The 19,239-nt window shown below is 36.3% G+C and overlaps 1 protein-coding gene across 2 annotated transcripts in view; it reads left to right on the top strand.

Annotated features, from left to right (window-relative positions):
• The window catches only part of alpha-Cat (catenin alpha), an 87,608-nt gene extending 71,163 nt beyond the window's left edge, over positions 1 to 16,445 (top strand). Inside the window, exons 18-19 of one of the 2 annotated variants that reach the window (XM_069816765.1) lie at positions 10,538 to 10,730; positions 16,203 to 16,445. In XM_069816765.1, the coding sequence (XP_069672866.1) occupies positions 10,538 to 10,702 (165 nt within the window). In that variant the 3' untranslated portion in view covers positions 10,703 to 10,730; positions 16,203 to 16,445. The remainder of the gene's footprint in view (positions 1 to 10,537; positions 10,731 to 16,202) is intronic. The other variant, XM_069816758.1, reaches the window with a different exon arrangement.
• The last annotated feature ends 2,794 nt before the right edge of the window (positions 16,446 to 19,239 follow it).

The raw sequence follows: 19,239 nt of genomic DNA, 5'->3' as shown, positions 1-19,239 counted from the left end.
CATTACAACCTGCGTATTTATAATAATTGTACAGAGGAAGTGGTTTGAGCTAAAATTATTATTTTTTTTTTTCTGGGTGAATTTTGAAATTCATTCTCTTTATACCTGACAGGATAATGGATTTCAGAATAAAATATCTCTGAGCGTCATTTGTTTCTTTTGATAGTGATACTCCTTGACTAGGCAGTGCTATACTTCTCTCATTCGTGGGAGTTGTGAAACCATAGAAAGTCATATGCAGGACATTTGTCGCGAAGTATAATGGAAAACGACAATGCAAAATGCCTGCAGAATAATTGTGTTGCTGAACTTGAAACAAACAATTAACAAGAAAAAACCCATACATCGTATTCTGCACTGGGTTAGAGAGAACAACTAATCAGGAAAACCCATATACGACCTGTAAAGGTATTCACTACATTGTATCGCACTCTTCGGACAAATCGCATGGATTGGAAAAAGACGATCTTTGCTGTAATTGTTATGTAACTGCATTCACTACTAGTATTGCACGCATCGGCTCTCGATAAATCTGTCCACGTTTCTCGGATGAGCAACTTTACCAATGCGTGCGATCATGGCCTTCTTTAATAAATCAATTTTAATTGCTCAAAACTGTTATTATTACATTGTGCCATGTTCAGTATCACGCCAAAATGGCAGATGGAAAACTTATTTTGCTTGTAGAAAACTGCGAAGAATTATATAATTTGAGGCATTCCCATTAACAGTAATCAAGTCGTTTCTTATATAAATATTATATAACCAATATATCTTTTGTTTCTTCCTCTTCAATTAAGAAGCATGAAACAATTACAAATTTTTATTCGCTAACACTCATGATTAATAGACCTAACCTCAACTCCTCTGTTTTCAGCAGTGTCAATATTGTATGACATATGTTTTAAACAGCTGATAGGGAATCCGATGAGGCGATAAAGTAGAGCCGTTACAGTGAACGCACTGCACTTAAAATATCTGTTGCATGCGATTTGTCTGAGGAGTGCGATATGATGTAGTGAACGCTTACCTTAAAAGAGAAACCTCATTGCTTGGTAAGATTGCTGGTAACTTAAGTTTGACTCATTCTATATAAATTGCATTTATATAATTAAATTTAATTATAAAATCTTAAAAGTTTTATTGCTGCTTTTCAGCTCTGCATTTATATTTACGTCTTTTAAAACAATATTTTATTTCAGTTGCCATGGTCTAGATAGCATTATGTTGAGACCTCTTCCATACTTTTATAGAAATATTTCGGTCTGCATTACAAAGCTTGCTGGTCTTGTATATCTCGTGAGCAATAGCAGAGCACAGCTTGCTTACTTTTCTGTTGAACAACGAAGATCTATGCAAAGCTTTTAAATTTAAGCAACAAAACATTTGTAATAAAAGTTAGTCCAACTTTTCTTTAAATTTCTGGTACAGTGTAGGCCTGCAATCCTAACAATTGAGCCACTACTTCTGCATTGTATTCAGGGGTGGTTAGCAGTAGAGATGGGTAATAAAAGCTGGAAGAGTTTTTTTGAAACTGTTTCACAATTGAAACAGTTTCGTGATATAACCTGTTCCAACTGTTCCAAAGAGTGTTACACTGCTCCAGTGATCACTTCAACGTTCCACATGGTTCTAAGAGATAAACAGTTCAATTTCTAAACAGTTTCTATCTTTTTTGCTGTCTGCAAAGGCCACGTGTAGTGCTATCATTGACCTCCAATCGAAAGTAGATATAATATTATCATCCATGTTCCACACGGCCTTCGTTCAACAGTAGTCTATATAGGATCGCGCAATTTAATTGTACGAATTAAATTCCCTAATAAATCTGATATTAATTATTAGCTGTCCATTGATGAAGAATATGTTCATGGTTCCCAAACATAGTAAAAGGTAAAGGTATCCCTGTAATATGCCATGAAGGCACTTGGGGGGGCATGGAGGTAGAGCCCCATGCTTTCCATAACCTCGGCACTAGAATGAGGTGGTGTGGTTGGCACCACACTCTGACCGCCTTTTACCCCCGGGAAAGACCCGGTACTCAATTTTATAGGAGGCTGAGTGAACCTCGGGGCTGTTCTGAAAGTTTTAATTATTAATATACCGCGAAAAATATCATTGGCTAATGTCATCGTTATTAAACCCTCCTAGGGTTATATGCATTATTTTTACTAAAATCGATTCATTTTGAATTGTTGTTAGTTACTGTACCCTTAACAGTAACCTACGAAAAATGACTTTCGTTGTCATAATACACTAAACAGCTGATTTAAAGACGATTCAAGGGCTTTGAAACATGTTCCCGAAGCAGATGAGAGGTTGGAACAGTTGGCACCGATGTTTTAAACATATTCTTATGAAACTGTTATTTTGGAACATCTTCGTTTATGAAACAGTTACAGTCGAAACGGTTTCTTAAAAAGAACAATTTATCCCATCTCTAGTTAGCAGACAGGTCCTCCTACCCCAAATAAAAGGAGGAGAATTGTACTGCAGTGTGTTCAAAAGTTCATAATTGATTACTTTTTACTCAGTCTCTTGACATACTATAAATGCAGGCCAACTGTATGTCAGTTATTAACTGATTGTTTTCTCACAGATGTTATTCAGATTGATTTCAAACTAATCCTTTGGATTAGTGATCAACGAAGTGCTGTGGAAGTTTTTTTTTTCCTTTATACTATGATTTCTCCTGACATTCCTTAATGCTGTTGTCAGTCATGCTATACAAATGGCCTGAAAATTTTGAAAGCTGCATGAATGAGATGCTGTTTCTGTTTTGATTGTAGGAAGTTACTGACTCGGGTTTTATGAAGCGTGACTCCTCGTATTTTTATTTCCCCATCACTCCGTCATATGCTATCCTTTACAGCGTGAACCTGGTTAGCTTTCTTGTTTCTGCATGCACTGTGCTGTGTGCGCAATGTGGCTCATTAACAGCAGAATTCATTTTTCATAACTTGTGTGTTATTGTTTAATTCCTTCTGCTTGAAAATACACTATAGCATTTTCTTTGCCTTTTAGGACCATTATCAACATCAGTCTTCTAAGAGAAAGTGTAATTATCTCGTATGCATACTTTTTTTTTTTTCAATGGCAGGTATTTTACTTTGTGTCATTCTCCCAAGCATTCCTATCTAGGAGTGACACACTGAAACTATAGTTATTTATTTTTTATCACCACTTTAGCGTCATGGGAGGTGAACTATATGGCACTGCATGATGATGATGAGTGGATCAATGATAGAATTTTGGCAGGGAAAATGGGAATACTCTGCATAAACTTACTACAGTGAAACCTGTTCAAATCGGAACCTGAATAATCCGGAATCCTGTCTATTTCGGAACAGTTTATTGGTCCCGGCGAAATTCGTATCTATTATGTGTAATTTTTACTGAATAAAACGGAAAATGTCCAACATGGAAACGGAAACTGCCTGCTACTCTGCTACTATTCAAAACGGAAATAATATTTTGGATACACTGCTTTAATGTCATGTAAACTATATTTTGAAACACAGTGTGATTTCAAGGAATATATGAAATATGTAGGTCACTAAGATGAAAAGTTTTCTTTGCAAAATTTTAGAGGGTGCGAGGATGTATTGGCCTGTTGGTCATAAATTTTATTACCCTGTTGACTAGGCAGATGAGTCCCTTCAAAGATTTTGACACCCATATACTGTCGTAGCTAGACAGAGCGGAAGTGTAGTGATTTTCTGGTAAAAAAGAAAAAAAGTTGCGTAATATGTGGAATTAACATTAAGTGATGAAGTAAAAGCTATCGAGTTAAAGGAAGATTAGAAACGAAGTGTATGTGAAATAATGTTGGAGTTCAGTTGTGGAAAACTCAGGTGTGACACTTTAAAAAATAAAGATCATAATGAGTGAGTGGCTTGTGTCCAATATTGATGACATAAAAGGAACCAGAAAGAAACTGTTTATGTGGATATAAATTAACTGTGGTGGGAGTGGGTTCTTCATGACCTTTCAAAGAACATGCCAATTTCTGGATCTATTCTGTAAAGCAAGCCATTGAACTGTCAAAGAAATTAGATAAACCAAAATTGAAGGCTTCTAATGGATGGCTCCTAGTCAAATTAATAATGTGCAGTGATATACAGTCCAGTATTATAGTATAGTGTTAGATATTAAATTGAATGAGATTAGTGAACGTTAGTAGTGTTTAATGACTAATGGGGAATCATGATAACATTTATACAGAAAATGATATTTTAATCAAAATGATTCACCAATGGAATAAACGACAGAAGGCTGATTTAATGTGAGTAGTGTCTTGCAGTTTGCGGCATGCCATTTTGTTTTTCATGTATAAGAATGATAAAATATTCCATTTTAATTTCACATCTGAATAATATGGAAACCTGTCCACAACGGAAAAAAAAATAGGACCATGTCACTTCCGTCTTGAACAGGTTTTACTGTACCACTACAAATTCCAGTTGGACCTGCTGAGATTCGAACCCGGGTACAAGCATGGAAAGTCGATATTATATATACTATAATGCCATTTTAAGCTATGCAACAGCTTGCAAGCAGACTTCATGCCATCAACAACTATCACTCCACCTGCAAAACATACATCATAACTCTCGATAAAAAAAAGTACATGCTCCCCAGATATCATTTGCATATATCTTTGGATTTCACCCAGAGTAAGAATTAGTTAATTGACGAAAATCTGTAGCCATCAGTCATAGTTCAGCTGTCTTACATTGTGGGTCACAAATCACCCCATGAAACCCCACAATGTAATTGGGCAGTGGTGTAGTTAAAGTTCTAATTTATATTAGTACATTAATAACTGCACAAAATAAAGAAAGTAAACTTGTGAATTCTAAATGAGACAGTAGAGCAAGTGAACAACTTCAAAAACTTGAGGTGTACTATGAACAGTAACATGAGCTGCTGCCAAAAAGTCAAAATGAGGATAGCAATTCCAAAGGAAGGTTTTAATAGAAAAAGGAGCATCTTCGGCGGACCTCTGGAAAAAGAACTAAGGAAGAGACTAGTGAAGTGCTTTGTGTGGAGTGTTATTTATTATTATTATTGTGTTATTTTATGACGCTGTATCAATATCTCGGGTTATTTAGTGTCTCGCGTCTAAATGAAATGAAGGTGATAATGCCAGGGTCCAGCACTGAAAGTTACCCAGCATTTGCTCCTTTTGAATTGAGGAAAAGCCTCGGAAAAAAATCTTAACCAGGTAACTTGCTCCGACCAGGATTCGAATCCAGGCCACGTGGTTTTGTGGTCAGACGTGCTGTTACTCCACAGGTGTGGACTGTGGGGCCTTGTATGGGGCAGAAACATGGACATTACGACGAGTGAAGAGAAGCGAATAGAAGCATTTGAAATGTGGACATGGAGAAGAATGGAACATGTGAAATGGACAAACAGAATAAAAAATGAAGTTGTGTTGGAAAGAGTGATTGAAGAAAGAATGATGCTGAAACTGATCAGGAAGAGAAAAAGGAATTGGTTGGATCACCTGGGACCCCAGTCAGTGCGTGGAGTAAGGTCATTAAGGGAAAATACCAAAGGAGAAAGATTCGATCCACTGTTGTGGAGTGAGCCTCGGTGTAGCTCAGTGGTTAGAGTGCCCAGTGCATAAAACTGGGGGTCCCGGGCTCGATCCCCAGCACTGGAGCGAATTTTTCGCCATTAATGACCAATGATGCCATAGATAGGTTTCGAACCCATACCCGTAGCTTCTTGCATTATTGAAAGACCAAATAAAAGTAGCAACAGTAGGTTGGGAAAGGGAAAAAATGAGAAGAAAGCTGAGGAGAAGGGAAAGCATGAGAAGAAACTGAATTTAAATGTAGTATTATATACGAGGGGGATCCAGGAAATAACGACCGTTCGCGCATACCCGCCGCGCAGCTGACTCCCCTTCCTTGTTTGAAGGTCAGCTGGCTTCCTTAACATGTGTTCTCATAATGTTGTGAGTACTGGTTGCAACAAGTCGCCATTGTGCATTTTGTGTTACTTCAAAATGAACAACGTGATTGATAATCCCGCCGACTGTGAGGTGAGGAGTGTGATTCGATTTTTGAATGCCCGACATTTGAAACCTGCAGAAATTTACCGGCAGTTGAACGAAGTGTATGGTGATACTGTAATGAATGAAAGAAATGTGAGAAAATGGTGCAAAATGTTCAACAATGGGCGAACAAATGTCCACAATGAAACTCGACCCGGATGCCCATCACTCATCACAGACGACTAAAGTGAACGACAGAATCTTGCAAGACAGGTGCACATCACTCGACGAATTGCATATTGCCTTTCCTGACATTTCTCGTTGTTTGCTTGGTGAAATTGTGTCGCAACATCTTGGCTACCACAAAATCTGTGCACGATGGGTTCTACGGCAACTGAGTGACCAACACAAAACTCAGAGAATGGCCTCAGCATTGACATTCTTGATGCGATGTCACACAGATGGAGACGCCTTTCTTGATCAAATTGTGACTGGTGATGAGACCTGGGTGTCTCACAACACCCCAGAGACCAAGCGCCAATCACGTCAGTGGCATCATTCCTCATCACCCAAGAAACCGAGAAAATTCAAACAGACTCTCTCAACACAAAAAGTCATGGCTACTGTCTTTTGGGATCGCAAAGGTGTTCTTTTGCTGGATTTCATGCCAAAAGGCACTACGATCAATGCAAATCGTTATTGTGAGACTTTACGAAAACTACGGCGAGGAATGCTTTTAAGAGGAGTTGTGCTTTTTCACGACAACGCCCGCCCGCACACTGCTGCTTCAACTCGAGAATTGCTGGATCAATTCGGTTGGGAAATCTTTGATCATCCGCCCTATAGTCCAGACCTTGCTCCTAGCGATTTTCACCTTTTCACTAAGCTGAAAGACTTTCTGGGTGGTATGCGTTTTGGAAGTGATGAAGAGTTGAAGAAGACAGTGAACACCTGGCTTAATGAATTGGCGGCAGAGGAGTATAACACGGGAATTCTAAAGCTAGTGAACAGATACGACAAATGTTTAAATGTAGGTGGTGATTATGTAGAGAAGTAAAGGAAGCTTCAGTTATGTAACAGACTTTGTTTTTTCAAATAAATATTTTTTTTTTTAATTATTACAACAAAACGGTAGTTATTTCCTGGATCCCCCTCGTAATACAAATACATTTTGGTATTCGTCTCTAAATCTCTTCTTTATGCAAAATGCCATGATGTGTACGAAGTTGAAATTTCATCTACTCTGTTGTATTAGATTTCCAGACTTTAATTTAATCTGTGCTTAAAGCAGCTTTTTAAAATAGTTTGTTGTAGAATACGTGAGACTTTGTAAAAGATGTTATACTAATTTTTTATGTGGACTCTATATAGGAGCTGTGGATGTGTTCTTGAGAACAGTATTTTGTCGAAAATGCCTTTTTTTTCCTGGGGCAGGAAATTGGTTTTGTAATTTTTTAATTCTTTCCGAAACATTCTGTACTTCTGTAAGGTAGACACACACTTTCTCTCTCTCTCTCTCTCTCTCCTCTCTCCCCCTTTCCTCTTCCCCTCCCTTCCCTTTCCCCCTATATTTTTTCATCATTCTCTTCCTCCCCTCTCCCCCTTCTCTTACATCCATCTCTCTTTCTCCCCCCCTCCCTTCCACCTTTTTCGCTCTCTCTTTCTCTCTCTGCTGGGTAGTTAAATCCTCTCATGTACTTGTATTAAAGTTTGTTTTAGACGATGAGTTACTTGTGCTGTTTTAATGCTAGTCATATCTTTTCCACATGTTTTACATCGTACTTCGTCCATTGTGGAACTTAATTTCTCTTGCGTAAAATATAATGTGCCTCAAAAAAGTGCAGTGCAATTTTATCTGATAATTTTCTGTTGTTTGTTCATCACCCATACCTGTTATTATTTTAGTATAAGGAGTTTTTGGGAAAAATGTATATAATCATTTCTGTTCACTTTCTCGATAAGAACATTTCCTCAGTCATGTACAGAGTCCGCCAGAACTACATGTATAAATTTGGATATTATGTATAATTGTGAATCAGATTGTTGAATGTTAACGGTATCGTCAGACTTGTTTGTAACTAGTGTAATACAGATAGAGACTTCTTCTTTACTAATTATTTGTTAACTTCATTTCGTCTTATGACTCTACTCTTGTGTAATTGTATTTGCATATAATTGAATCACAAACAAAATTTATTTTGCATGCAAGTGTACTTAAAAATATTTTAGTTTAAAAAATTATCCGAATAATTAATCTTTAGTTAAATATATGCAGAGTCATTAATCAGCATTTGATATTTTTTTCATGTTTCAGTACATCAAACAGCTTCCTTTCTTTACAGAAAAATTTTTATAGGCTATGTAAGAATATGTAAAGGACTGCTTTAATCTCTAAGTGAATTCTGGATATTCTTATTGTGTATTTTACTTGAATAGTACAACTGATCCTTTTGCAACATCATGTCGAAACTCCTTCGAAAATTTCAAGAGTGACCTACAAAAATGTTCTCATTAATATACACTAAAACTAAATTAAAAAGTGTGAAATATAGCATAAAATATTGTGTTGCCCCAATAATAGAGTAGACCTAGCATTTCCATTTATTGCTATAATGCTTTTCTTGCGACTTAGTTCATACGTCTTATCTTCTTACTGGCTACAATATTTAAATGACCACCACTAACAGCGACTAGGTCTTAAGAATACAATCAGGCAACATTGCTTGAGCACAAATGACTCGGCGTTGTTCTGGGCAGTTGAAAAACAGCACACTTCATGAACTAAGTCGCATGAAAAAGGGTATAGTGAAGATAAATCATATAGGTCGCACCTTATGCTACAGATTGAGATAGATTAGCAACTGTTAAGTGACAATTTAATTATAGCAACGTCTGTTATGAAAGGTGTGTTGTGTTGTGAACACTTGTGAGAATTTCCCACCACTCTACCAATACTTGTCATTGGGTCAGAGCAATACTGTCGTAACTAGCAGCACCAGTAATGGTAGTATTGCCCTGAACCGTCATTTATAATGTGGAAAAGAAGGTCGAAGACAAGAATATTGATAAAGTACAGTGTATTTTGTCTGCAGACGTGGTAATGAGGAAAGGTGAAGAATCATGAATAGCAATGTCGATCATGTGTTCTAGTAGCTTGGCAAATACAGATTCTACGCTGTTTTTTAAGTTGTTTTTGTAACACCTTACACAGTAGTTCATAATGACGACTAATATTTTGTATTATCTCCTTTCTTACATACTTAAGTACGACTTTCTAAGAGATTTTTCGGCATGATGATTCTAAAAGGATCCCTTGTCAATTGTCAGCACTAACTTCAGGATTCTCAGTTACTATCTTAATATAAAATTAACCTTATAAATATTACATAGTTGGTCTTCCGGTAAAGTCATACAATACAGCAGTTTTCTGTTGCTTTTAGTATTAATGACTGTGATTATGAATTCTAAGAAATGGTAGGGCCATGGCATGGGAAAATGGGAGTGCTTCGATAAAACCTATCCCAAAACCATTTTTGTTCACCACAAATTCCACTTGAATCGTCAAAATTTGAACACTGGTTGTCATCGTAGGAAGTTGAGACACTGGTCAGTTTGACTAATGCTGCATTAAATGAGGCATATAGCTGGACTGAAATAATACACAAAGAAAACAATTTTTTGAAAGTACATAATCAAAATGATAAAAGGAAAACTATTGGCATTGTTAGTCGTAAAATTGACAAAGTTATGATAGAACTTCAGGAGTTAAAAACAATATAACAATTAAACATAGTCATTAGTATTTGTGATGTACCAGAATATAAAAATTGTTTTAGTTTGTTCTGTGGTTAATGTCCTGACATTGTTCAATTATCCAGATTTATTACATTAAATTTAAAGCTACAGAATATACAATTTGTCCTTCCATTTCTAATGTGTAAGAACTGTATTTTGAAGTTCTAAGTTAGGAAATTATTTATCTTGTCTGGTTTTGAAGTGTGATACATGTTCTGCTTGTGGTGTAACATTTCCTTTTTATTATTCAAATGTTGGTAAAGGATGCACGTCTTCCTCATTTATATTAATTTGTTATTTATGGGCACATAGTTCGGTCAGAGCTGTACACTGTCATCTTTTACTGCTCACAAATGTGGCGTAATTAGTTCCTTCTTTATAATTAGAGGTAAAAATACTATAATTTCTTGACATTAAAATTAGAGGATTCCATATTCAAGTAGAGTAAACATACATACTACTAACAAATTTTGAACCTAATTTCTAGAAAATTTAAAACAGTATTTTTAGCAGTATTATTAAATACATGTTCATTACTGTTCTACCAAATATGATTGTGAAGTATCAAACCCCTTTATAATACTATTTTTGAATGTATGTATAAGGTTGTTTATTGATATGAAAGATCATTGCATTTACATTTGTATTATTTGCTCTACCATAACCTCATATTTTTTTTAATCTATGTACCGATACCTAATTTCATGACACTACTGTGTACCATTACTCTTGCAGTCACCAATTGTGGTGTGGAAGATGAAGGCTCCGGAAAAGAAGCCTCTGGTTAGGCCTGAGAAACCAGAGGAAGTCCGTGCTAAGGTGCGAAAGGGTTCTCAGAAGAAGGCTCAGAATCCTATCAAAGCCCTTAGTGAATTCCAGAGTCCAACTGAGTCTATCTAAATGCAATTGATATCTTCTCATCCATCAGGTAATCATTTAAAAATGCTTAGTGTTATAAGTAGAGCCCGGATGTTAGGCAAAATGCCTTTTTTTAAACTGAGTGTATGCCTGACCCATGAGAGGTAAACACGTTTCCACACATTTGGGGATGATAGGCCCAATTTTTATTTTGCCTTTTTTTTTGCCTATTTTAGCTCTCATTGCCTATTTTAAGGTTAAATGCCTTTTTTAGCCTTTTTACGTTGTTGCTGTACATTTTCTATATTTTTAATGCATTTAAAATAAACCGCACATAAATTATATCAAAAAACAAAAAAGAACAGTTGTACAAATTAAAAATATGTATTCACCTTACACAAATATTTGCTGAGAATCTTATTCTCCAGCAATACATGTTTCCAAGAAGTCGTAAACTTCCATCTTATATGTCTGTTTGATCTTTGAACAGTATAACCCTCAGTGCTCAGGTCACTTCTGGGTTTACCAGCGAAAGAAAAGGGATGACGTAAATATTAAAAGCAAGTCTCCAGGTCCCTTTACTATTGTCACTTGCATGCACAAGTCACGCGTATTTTGAAGTCTCTAATCCCTTCTCATATCCCTCTTTTTGAGACAATACACAGTCGGTGTTTCCCGGTCTCTGAAAGAAAGTATAGACAGTCCTTCTGAAATAAGTTGTTTTAAGTTTGCTCCAATCACTTCAGTAGAAATAGAAAGATCTTTTTCCGCCATGAAAAACGTTCTCTCTGACGGGCGGCTCACTAAGACAGTTGACAACTTAAAAAAGCATCTTGTTATGACATGTAACCAAGGATAGTTTATTAAGTATTTGTCTATTTTTTGTCTGTTTCCATGAATAATAAATGCCTATTTTTACTACTTTTTAGTGCCTATATGCCTGCCTGTTTTAATCAAAATAAATGCCTGAACATCTGGGCTCTAGTTATATAAGTAATAAATAAAGTCTTTAGTTTCTACTTGTAGTCAGATTTTAAAGTAGTATTAAGTAATACCAGTATATGAGGTGCTGTCGATATATCCCCAGAATGATGGCGTGAAAACATATTCTCATACCTCAGACATTAATGACTATCATCATCTTCTTCTAAGGCTGGACAGTGATCTCAGCACACTGCCTTGACTAAAAGATTCCTGGAAGTAGGTATCAGCTGAATTTTGTCTACTGTCTGGAATCTTCAGCCTTAGTCTCATTTTGATCTTTGGCGAATAGGGGGATTAGATTACCTCAACCATATTCTTAGCCCTCCCCTACCAAAAAAAAAACTGAAAAGTCTTAATGGCATTGTGGGCAGATGTTTTGTTATGGTGTAGCAGCTACGTTTTGTTGCGTCATTTGAGAGGTCCTTCCTCTTCACTTTCTCCTATAGGCACTAAAGACCTCGATGTAGAAAGCAGCATTTGCTGTTTAATCTGGAGGAACAAACCCCATGTGAACAATTCCTTTCTGGTAAGAAAAAATACGTCAGCATTGGGTTCATGTAGCCTTTGACCTACCTTGCCTTTTTTGTCATAGGGATCTTGAACCTTTCCATTGGCTGGACTTCTGTTTCGTTTCTGGATTGTAGGCGTAAATCCAGCTTTCATCACCCATAATGATGATTGGAGGAAAACTGGGGTTGTTGGCATTATCGTTGCTCTCTGAAGGTTAACATTCAGCATCCTTTTGATTGCTAGCCACACAGAGGAAGTTAACTTTGTCGAAAATTTGAAAGGCATGGTGAGGGCCGATAAGCAGATACAATACCAATAGGAGTTTTGTCAGGATCCGTCTGTGCTTATCTATTTAACAAATATTAGTAGTTTACAATATTTATGACATTTATTTATTTAGTTTTTTAACGTTTTCGGCTTGAGTAAGCCATCTTCAGAAAAAAATTTTATGCCTATAATATACATGAAGTGGTACATATGTGTATAGTACAAATAAATGAAACAGTTGAAAAATATGTCTCTGTGGAGATGAGTGAACATACAATGATTAAAACATTACTGTATTAAAAACAAGGGCTATATAAGCCATGATCAAAAGTTATTAAAAAGTTATTAAATACTAAAATTAAAACCATGTGCGATGTGGTTGCGATTAAAATAGGTTGGTTCATCTGTAGTAATGTCCAGATCTGACTAGAATATGGGGAATCAATATCATGTGTGCTGTGAAGACATCCCTATAGACGCTGGAGGTGGGAAGACAAGTGTTTGGTCTAGTCAGATCTGGACATTACTACAGATAAACCAACCTATTTCAATCGCAACCACATCGCACATGGTTTTAATTTTAGTATTTAATAACTTTTTAATAACTTTTGATCGTGGCTTATATAGGCCTTGTTTTTAATACAGTAATGTTTTAATCATTGTATGTTCACACATCTCCACAGAGACTTATATTTTCAACTGTTTCATTTATTTGTACTATACACATATGTACCACTTCATGTATATTATAGGCATAAAACTTTTTTCTGAAGATGGCTTACTCAAGCCGAAAACGTTAAAAAACTAAATAAAATAAATGTGACAAATATTGTAAACTACTAATATTTGTTAAATAGTTAAGCACAGACGGATCCTGACAAAACTCCTATTGGTAACTTTGTCGAGCCGCACCAATCAGATTCGGTTATTCTTTAGAGTCTGAAGAAAAAACACATGAGAAAAACTTATAAAGGAAATGACATTTAATAACATCTGAGATAACATTTGAAGACTCTATGGGGGAGAACGAGTTAAGTGAATTTAGTAAAATTTTTACAAAAGAAATTGTTAACTTCACAGTTAAACCATCTGTGAAATCTGTGTTACAGTACTCAAATGTATAACACACAGTGGCGATTTCTCTTAAGGAGCACAGGAGCAGTGCACCACCTCTTCAAATAACACACGTTTTATAAGTTATATCAATGAGCTGCAGTAGACTATGTGAGCGACATAATTTTTTATTATAATACGGTACTATTTAAAAATAACGCTGCGCGTGTACTGGTCTTGTTGACACCTGGGACTTAGGTTTACCACTCGACACTTGCGGCACACTGTTCCATTCGAGCATGCGCAGTAGTAGAGTTTCACTGGCAGGCTTTGGAGCATGTTAGGGAGCCAGTACAATGTGCGTAAGAGGGGTTAGGAGCACTTTCAGATGTGTTCTGCAGTCGCTGTTTGGCCCGTTCTATCATAAATATTACAATGAATAGTGTGCAAAATCTTTTAAATATGTAATTTTCTGTAAGAACTTAACACGAAAAGATAAAAATAAAAAAGATGGGTAGACGTACACAGGAATTAAAATTATAAGTGACGAAGAATAGTAATAGAGAAGTGACAAGAAAATTCAACATTCGGACTTACGAAAAATACAATATGTGGCTGCAATATAAAAGACGCTATATTTTGTTTTCCTTGCCTATTGTTCGGCGGCGAACATTCATTGACAAAAACAAGTAGGCTACGTGTTATGAATTGTATTTATTCTTCTGTTTGAATGTAGGACTGTGCGTAGTAACTAAATAATTTTGATTATCGTTTTGTAGGTATGATTGATTTGAAGCACATGAATGAAAGAAATAAAAACACGATTCTTCAGCTGCACACTCAACAATAATGTTAAATTAGCAGTGTTGGGTCAAACAAACATACAGACACAATTGGTTTGTTGCACTTCACAATGATAAAGTTACCAAGAACAGATATGTGCGTGCGGTTTTGTTGCTTTAAGAGGTCACGAAGAGGGAAACTCATCTTTAAACGCTAGTATTTTTCTTGGCCTGATCAATTTTAGTTCTGAATTAGACGCACTCTTAAGGAACATTTGGAAAGAGGAACAGTGTTTAAGAGCACATCAAACACTATACAGAACAAAGTCCTTCAAGCCATTTTGATGTATGCCATGATGAGATTTCAAAGAAATAAAGAAAGCTGCTGACTTTTAGTAGTTAAGGCTGATGAGACGACACACGTATCGAATGCTTGTGAACGTGTGAACTGTGTTATAAAACGCAATATAGCGAAAACAATATTATTTACGGTTATGCTGCAATAGAAATTGAACACTTTACTTTGCTATCTATATCTATATAACATATATTAGTAGTTATGTCGTCGTTAGTACCTATAATAATAATAATAATAATAATAATAATAATAATAATACGATAATCATAATCATAATAAATATTTGTGCACCACCAGGATTATTTATCACCACACGCCACTGATAACACATATTCTTGAAGAATGTAAGATTTAGGGTATGACTCCAAACGCTTTACCCCAAAAGCTGTCTTTAACATTTTCGTATGTTTCAGAAATTGTTTTGTGAGCTTAAAACAAAATTTATGCACACATGCTGATTACCAAAATTTGCCACAGTGAAAATCACAGATAGCCAGCAGCACATGTTCAAAACAGCTGAAGTAGTTCAGCTCACAATGCAAACAAAACAGTACTCCATACAACAGAACCAAAGAGAAGTGCTGCAACCCACTGCAGAACTAAGCTGTACTCTCACCTGGAAAATTCAGTCTAGAGATCAGGGGCGACTGTACAATAAGAACTGCAGAACCGCCATTTACATGGACCTGTAAAATTAAAAACGTAAAACATGTAATCTAGTTCATTGTTTCATTTATATTCCCAATTCATTCTCCTTCGATTCGAGATTTTACTGTCTGTAGGAGCCTTGAACTGCTCGAGAATTTTATCTGTAGTGTAGTTTTCGGTTCTGTGATCGGCAGTTCCTGGAGCTCAACATAGGGTAGTGGGCAGCAGAAAACTTGTTTCCTTCGCCCTCCCATTAGAGCTGCAACCGAAGCAGCTCTCTCTGAATATACAAAAGAACCGTCAACACCCTCATCTCTTTATGACCTGCGTTATAGGCTTCTGGATTTACTATATATCATTACAGTTCAAGTGTGTTAAGTACTGTGGGTGGTGTGATGTGATTAGTCAGTGTGTCTAAGGAAGTATTTTATATTAAAATGAATGAAATGAAAACCTAAACGACCAACCATTTTCTAAATTAAAAGGGAAATTGCATAGAGAACTCCCCGCTCAATTCTTATAATTCCGTTTGCTGGTACGGGAGTAGGCTAGAAAAGTTTGCGTAACGAAATTCGGTAGGAGTTAAAAGCATTCAAACGATAGAAAGTTCCTGATGGTTGTTCATTCCGGTATCAACATATGGACCATATCTCCACTAAGTGTAGTTGTACCACGTGGGAGAGGTGTAGCACATAAGGTGGGTAAGGTGCGCGGATAGTTGGAGTACAATTTCGGGGGCACAGTCAACTTTGAGAAGGCGTTGTAATTACACAAATTATCTGATTTAGATGTAATAAACAGCATGCGTTTGCTAAATACACTATTTTTCATGCAGAACTGCCAACCTTTGTAAACACGGGCCGCTACTGGTAGAAATGTATTGATTACACCTTGTATTTGTTTATTCAGTGCTATATATATTGCTTTCTTGTTTTTAAAGCCTACTGCATGGGATGAGTTTGTATCCAGAAAATGGATGCCAGCTGAATCCTTTCCTGAAGTGAGATCTCACTTGAAGTCCAGCTCATAAAGATGTAATCCTATGAAGATTAATGTTCACTTTGCCTAAAGTGGAAGAGCTGTTCACATAAGACTGTGTGACTCAGCCAAAAGAATTTGGAGTTTTATTCCATATGTTGGAAGGTAAAAAATTGGTAAGACAGTTGAATGTCAGGTTTAAGAATATCAATTATCCTGATTGTAGAGAAATAAATATAACATGCAGATTATTTAGCAATCACAGCATTTGTGCAAATTCTACTAAATTATGAATTGATAATAGAAGGGTTAACATGAATTGCAGTATTTTGCTGATGTCTGTTGACTGAACTGTTTGGCTGTTCATCTATATAAAATGAATATTTTTCCTAATCCTAATTGTTTACTTTGTAAAGAAGATAACACCTAGAATGGATAAGACACACCTGAAGAACTGTAAAAGTTTAACGGCTACAGATCTGTCATTACAATACTGGGAAGCAAGAAGGCAAATGGCAGAACTCCACTGTGCCGAGCATTAGAAACAAACCAACCAACCAATCATATTGAGAGTATTTTTTAAGAAATCTTTAAGCAACTTCTGCATCAGAATGTTGCATTGTTTTTGCGTGGCAGTATCATGCCATCGCTTGAGTAACAGACATTGTTGTGACAGAGACATGACCTATGGCAGCGGGGATCCACATTACGGCAACAAGCATGCGTATGATATAGGTGCCTCGGATTTCTGAAGCTTGAATTAGCGAGGTTCTACTGTAGTTAGTATGGCGGTAGACAGCGAGGTTGCTATAGTAACAGTAGCATGGCGATGAAATGGGTAACAGCAATCCAACAGATTCTATCATGTGAAAGACCCTTTGCAAAGAAAGGAAAACAAAAATTATAATAACATGATTATCTCAGGCTCCAATGAGAATTGTTAATATTCAATATGCAAGCCAGAAACTCGTGGATTCGATTCCCGATGGGGTCATGGATTTTTTCAGTGATCTAATCCTTCCAGCCGCACTATGGCCCTAGAGTCTACTCAGTCTCTGACAGAAATAAGTACCAGGTGCAGGGCATTTTCTTGGGGTAAAGGCGGTGGACACATAGGATTGACATCCCTACTGCCATTAAATATCAGTTGTCTCACCACTCTCTGAGCCAATTTTGCCTGTCTTGGGGTTGACTTTACCTTTGACTTAATATTTAATATACTCCCTCCATTCCAAAATATGGTATAGTAACAAACAAAACAAGTTTGATTATTGCGCATGCATGCATGAAATGTTTTGCGGTGTGATATTCTGTTCAGTAGTGAAAGGACTATCAGACAGTGCAGTTGTGAATGTTTCTAGTCTTCTGTAGTGCATCAAACTATAATATTTAAATAGTTCATTATGAACAGAACACCTGCTATGGTGTTCCTGGTGCAGAAAACGTAACACCAACCCAGTCAATTTTGAATAGAACATCTAAGGCTCAACAGTCTTACAAAAATGGGTTGTAATTTAGTGCAATTTTTATGTTATAGTTTGACAACTTCAAGTGAAACCCCGTAAAACACACCAACTTCTGGAATCTCTCTCTTTCTTTCTTCTCTCCCCCTCGCTCCTCGTCATTCAGTCACCAATCACCATGTAAATATCTGAGAGGGTGTGTGTGGGCATCGCGACCAATAGAAGAACCACTCTCCAGTATTACCACAATAACGGATTCTTCATTTTTGCCTCAACTGTGGGCTAGGAAGGTTCCATTATGCTAGCATTGCAGGCAACTAGTCAACCTTTTAATGCTTTTGTTAGCAGGTTTGACAAACTGTGAGTGGATCTGCAAGTACATAGTGCATAGTGCTCTCTCCCTTCCTCCCATGCTTTCTCACTTGCTCCTCCCCAAGACAGCCAGCGCTCACATAGTAACTTGGTCAGGGTTTCAGTTCGATTTGTCAATCTATAATTGGCCTATCTCAAAACAATGTTTGTTTTTTATTTTATTAATTTGACATCACACAGAATAAAATGTACCTAATTTTTATGTTTTTCTTATGTTAATTTATCAAATAAATAAGTATCTAGAAGATGTATTAAAGTTACATTGTATTACTGAGAACTTTAACAAATGTATACCATATTTTGGAACAGAATTAATTACATCTTTATATACCATATTTTGGAACAGAGGGAATAATAGCTTTGTTGGACTGTAGTTTTTCAGAAACTCTTTTCTAAGTGTGATATCCTTTAATAAATGCCGATTCAAGTTTTTATATTATTAACAAGCAAATAAAAGATCTTGATGGAGAATTAATGGCAATGCCATTAGGTCTGTTGCTAAATAATCTGTACTTATTGGTTAAGTATAACATCAGTGAGTAAATACTGTGTGAAATGTCTTCTGCGATGTTCTTACACCTGACATATGATGTATATATGAGAAAGGATGGAACATGTGATTATAACAATGACCTACAGTTTCACCACCAATATACAAGAAATAATACAAATCAGGGAGGCAGTAGATACAATGATATATCTCCTCCTTCCCCTAGAAATATTGCTGTCTGAATAAAATGTTACGTGTTCTTGTCCTGTCCTTTCAGTGTTTTGGTGAACCTCGTGCTCTTTTCTTTCTCATATAGTTCGTACACTTACATATGTATAGTATTAGCAATCTGGATCCGTTGTTCAATGATGATTTGACACAGATCAGATTTTTATCATGTTACCACTTAACCTCTTCCTTGCCTCTTTGATAATTATTGTTTTTGAGGTGAGAAAGATTGTATACAACGTAGGCCTACTACTCTTTTAGTATATCTTTTAAAAGATCTTTAATATTGTTTTCTTCCAGTTCTGAGTAATTATTGGGGTCCAATTTGAGTTTTAACAGTGAGCAGTGTATTGGGTATAGGGCTAGTTGAGTGTTGATACTTTTATAAATGTTTCGAAGTAATAGAATATTTAAAACTTGCTGCGCAGTATTACAAGCATTGGGTG

The sequence above is a fragment of the Periplaneta americana genome, chromosome 2 (assembly GCF_040183065.1).
Source record: "Periplaneta americana isolate PAMFEO1 chromosome 2, P.americana_PAMFEO1_priV1, whole genome shotgun sequence".
Lineage (NCBI taxonomy): Eukaryota > Metazoa > Arthropoda > Insecta > Blattodea > Blattidae > Periplaneta > Periplaneta americana.
This window is presented reverse-complemented; position numbering and strand designations above follow the sequence as displayed.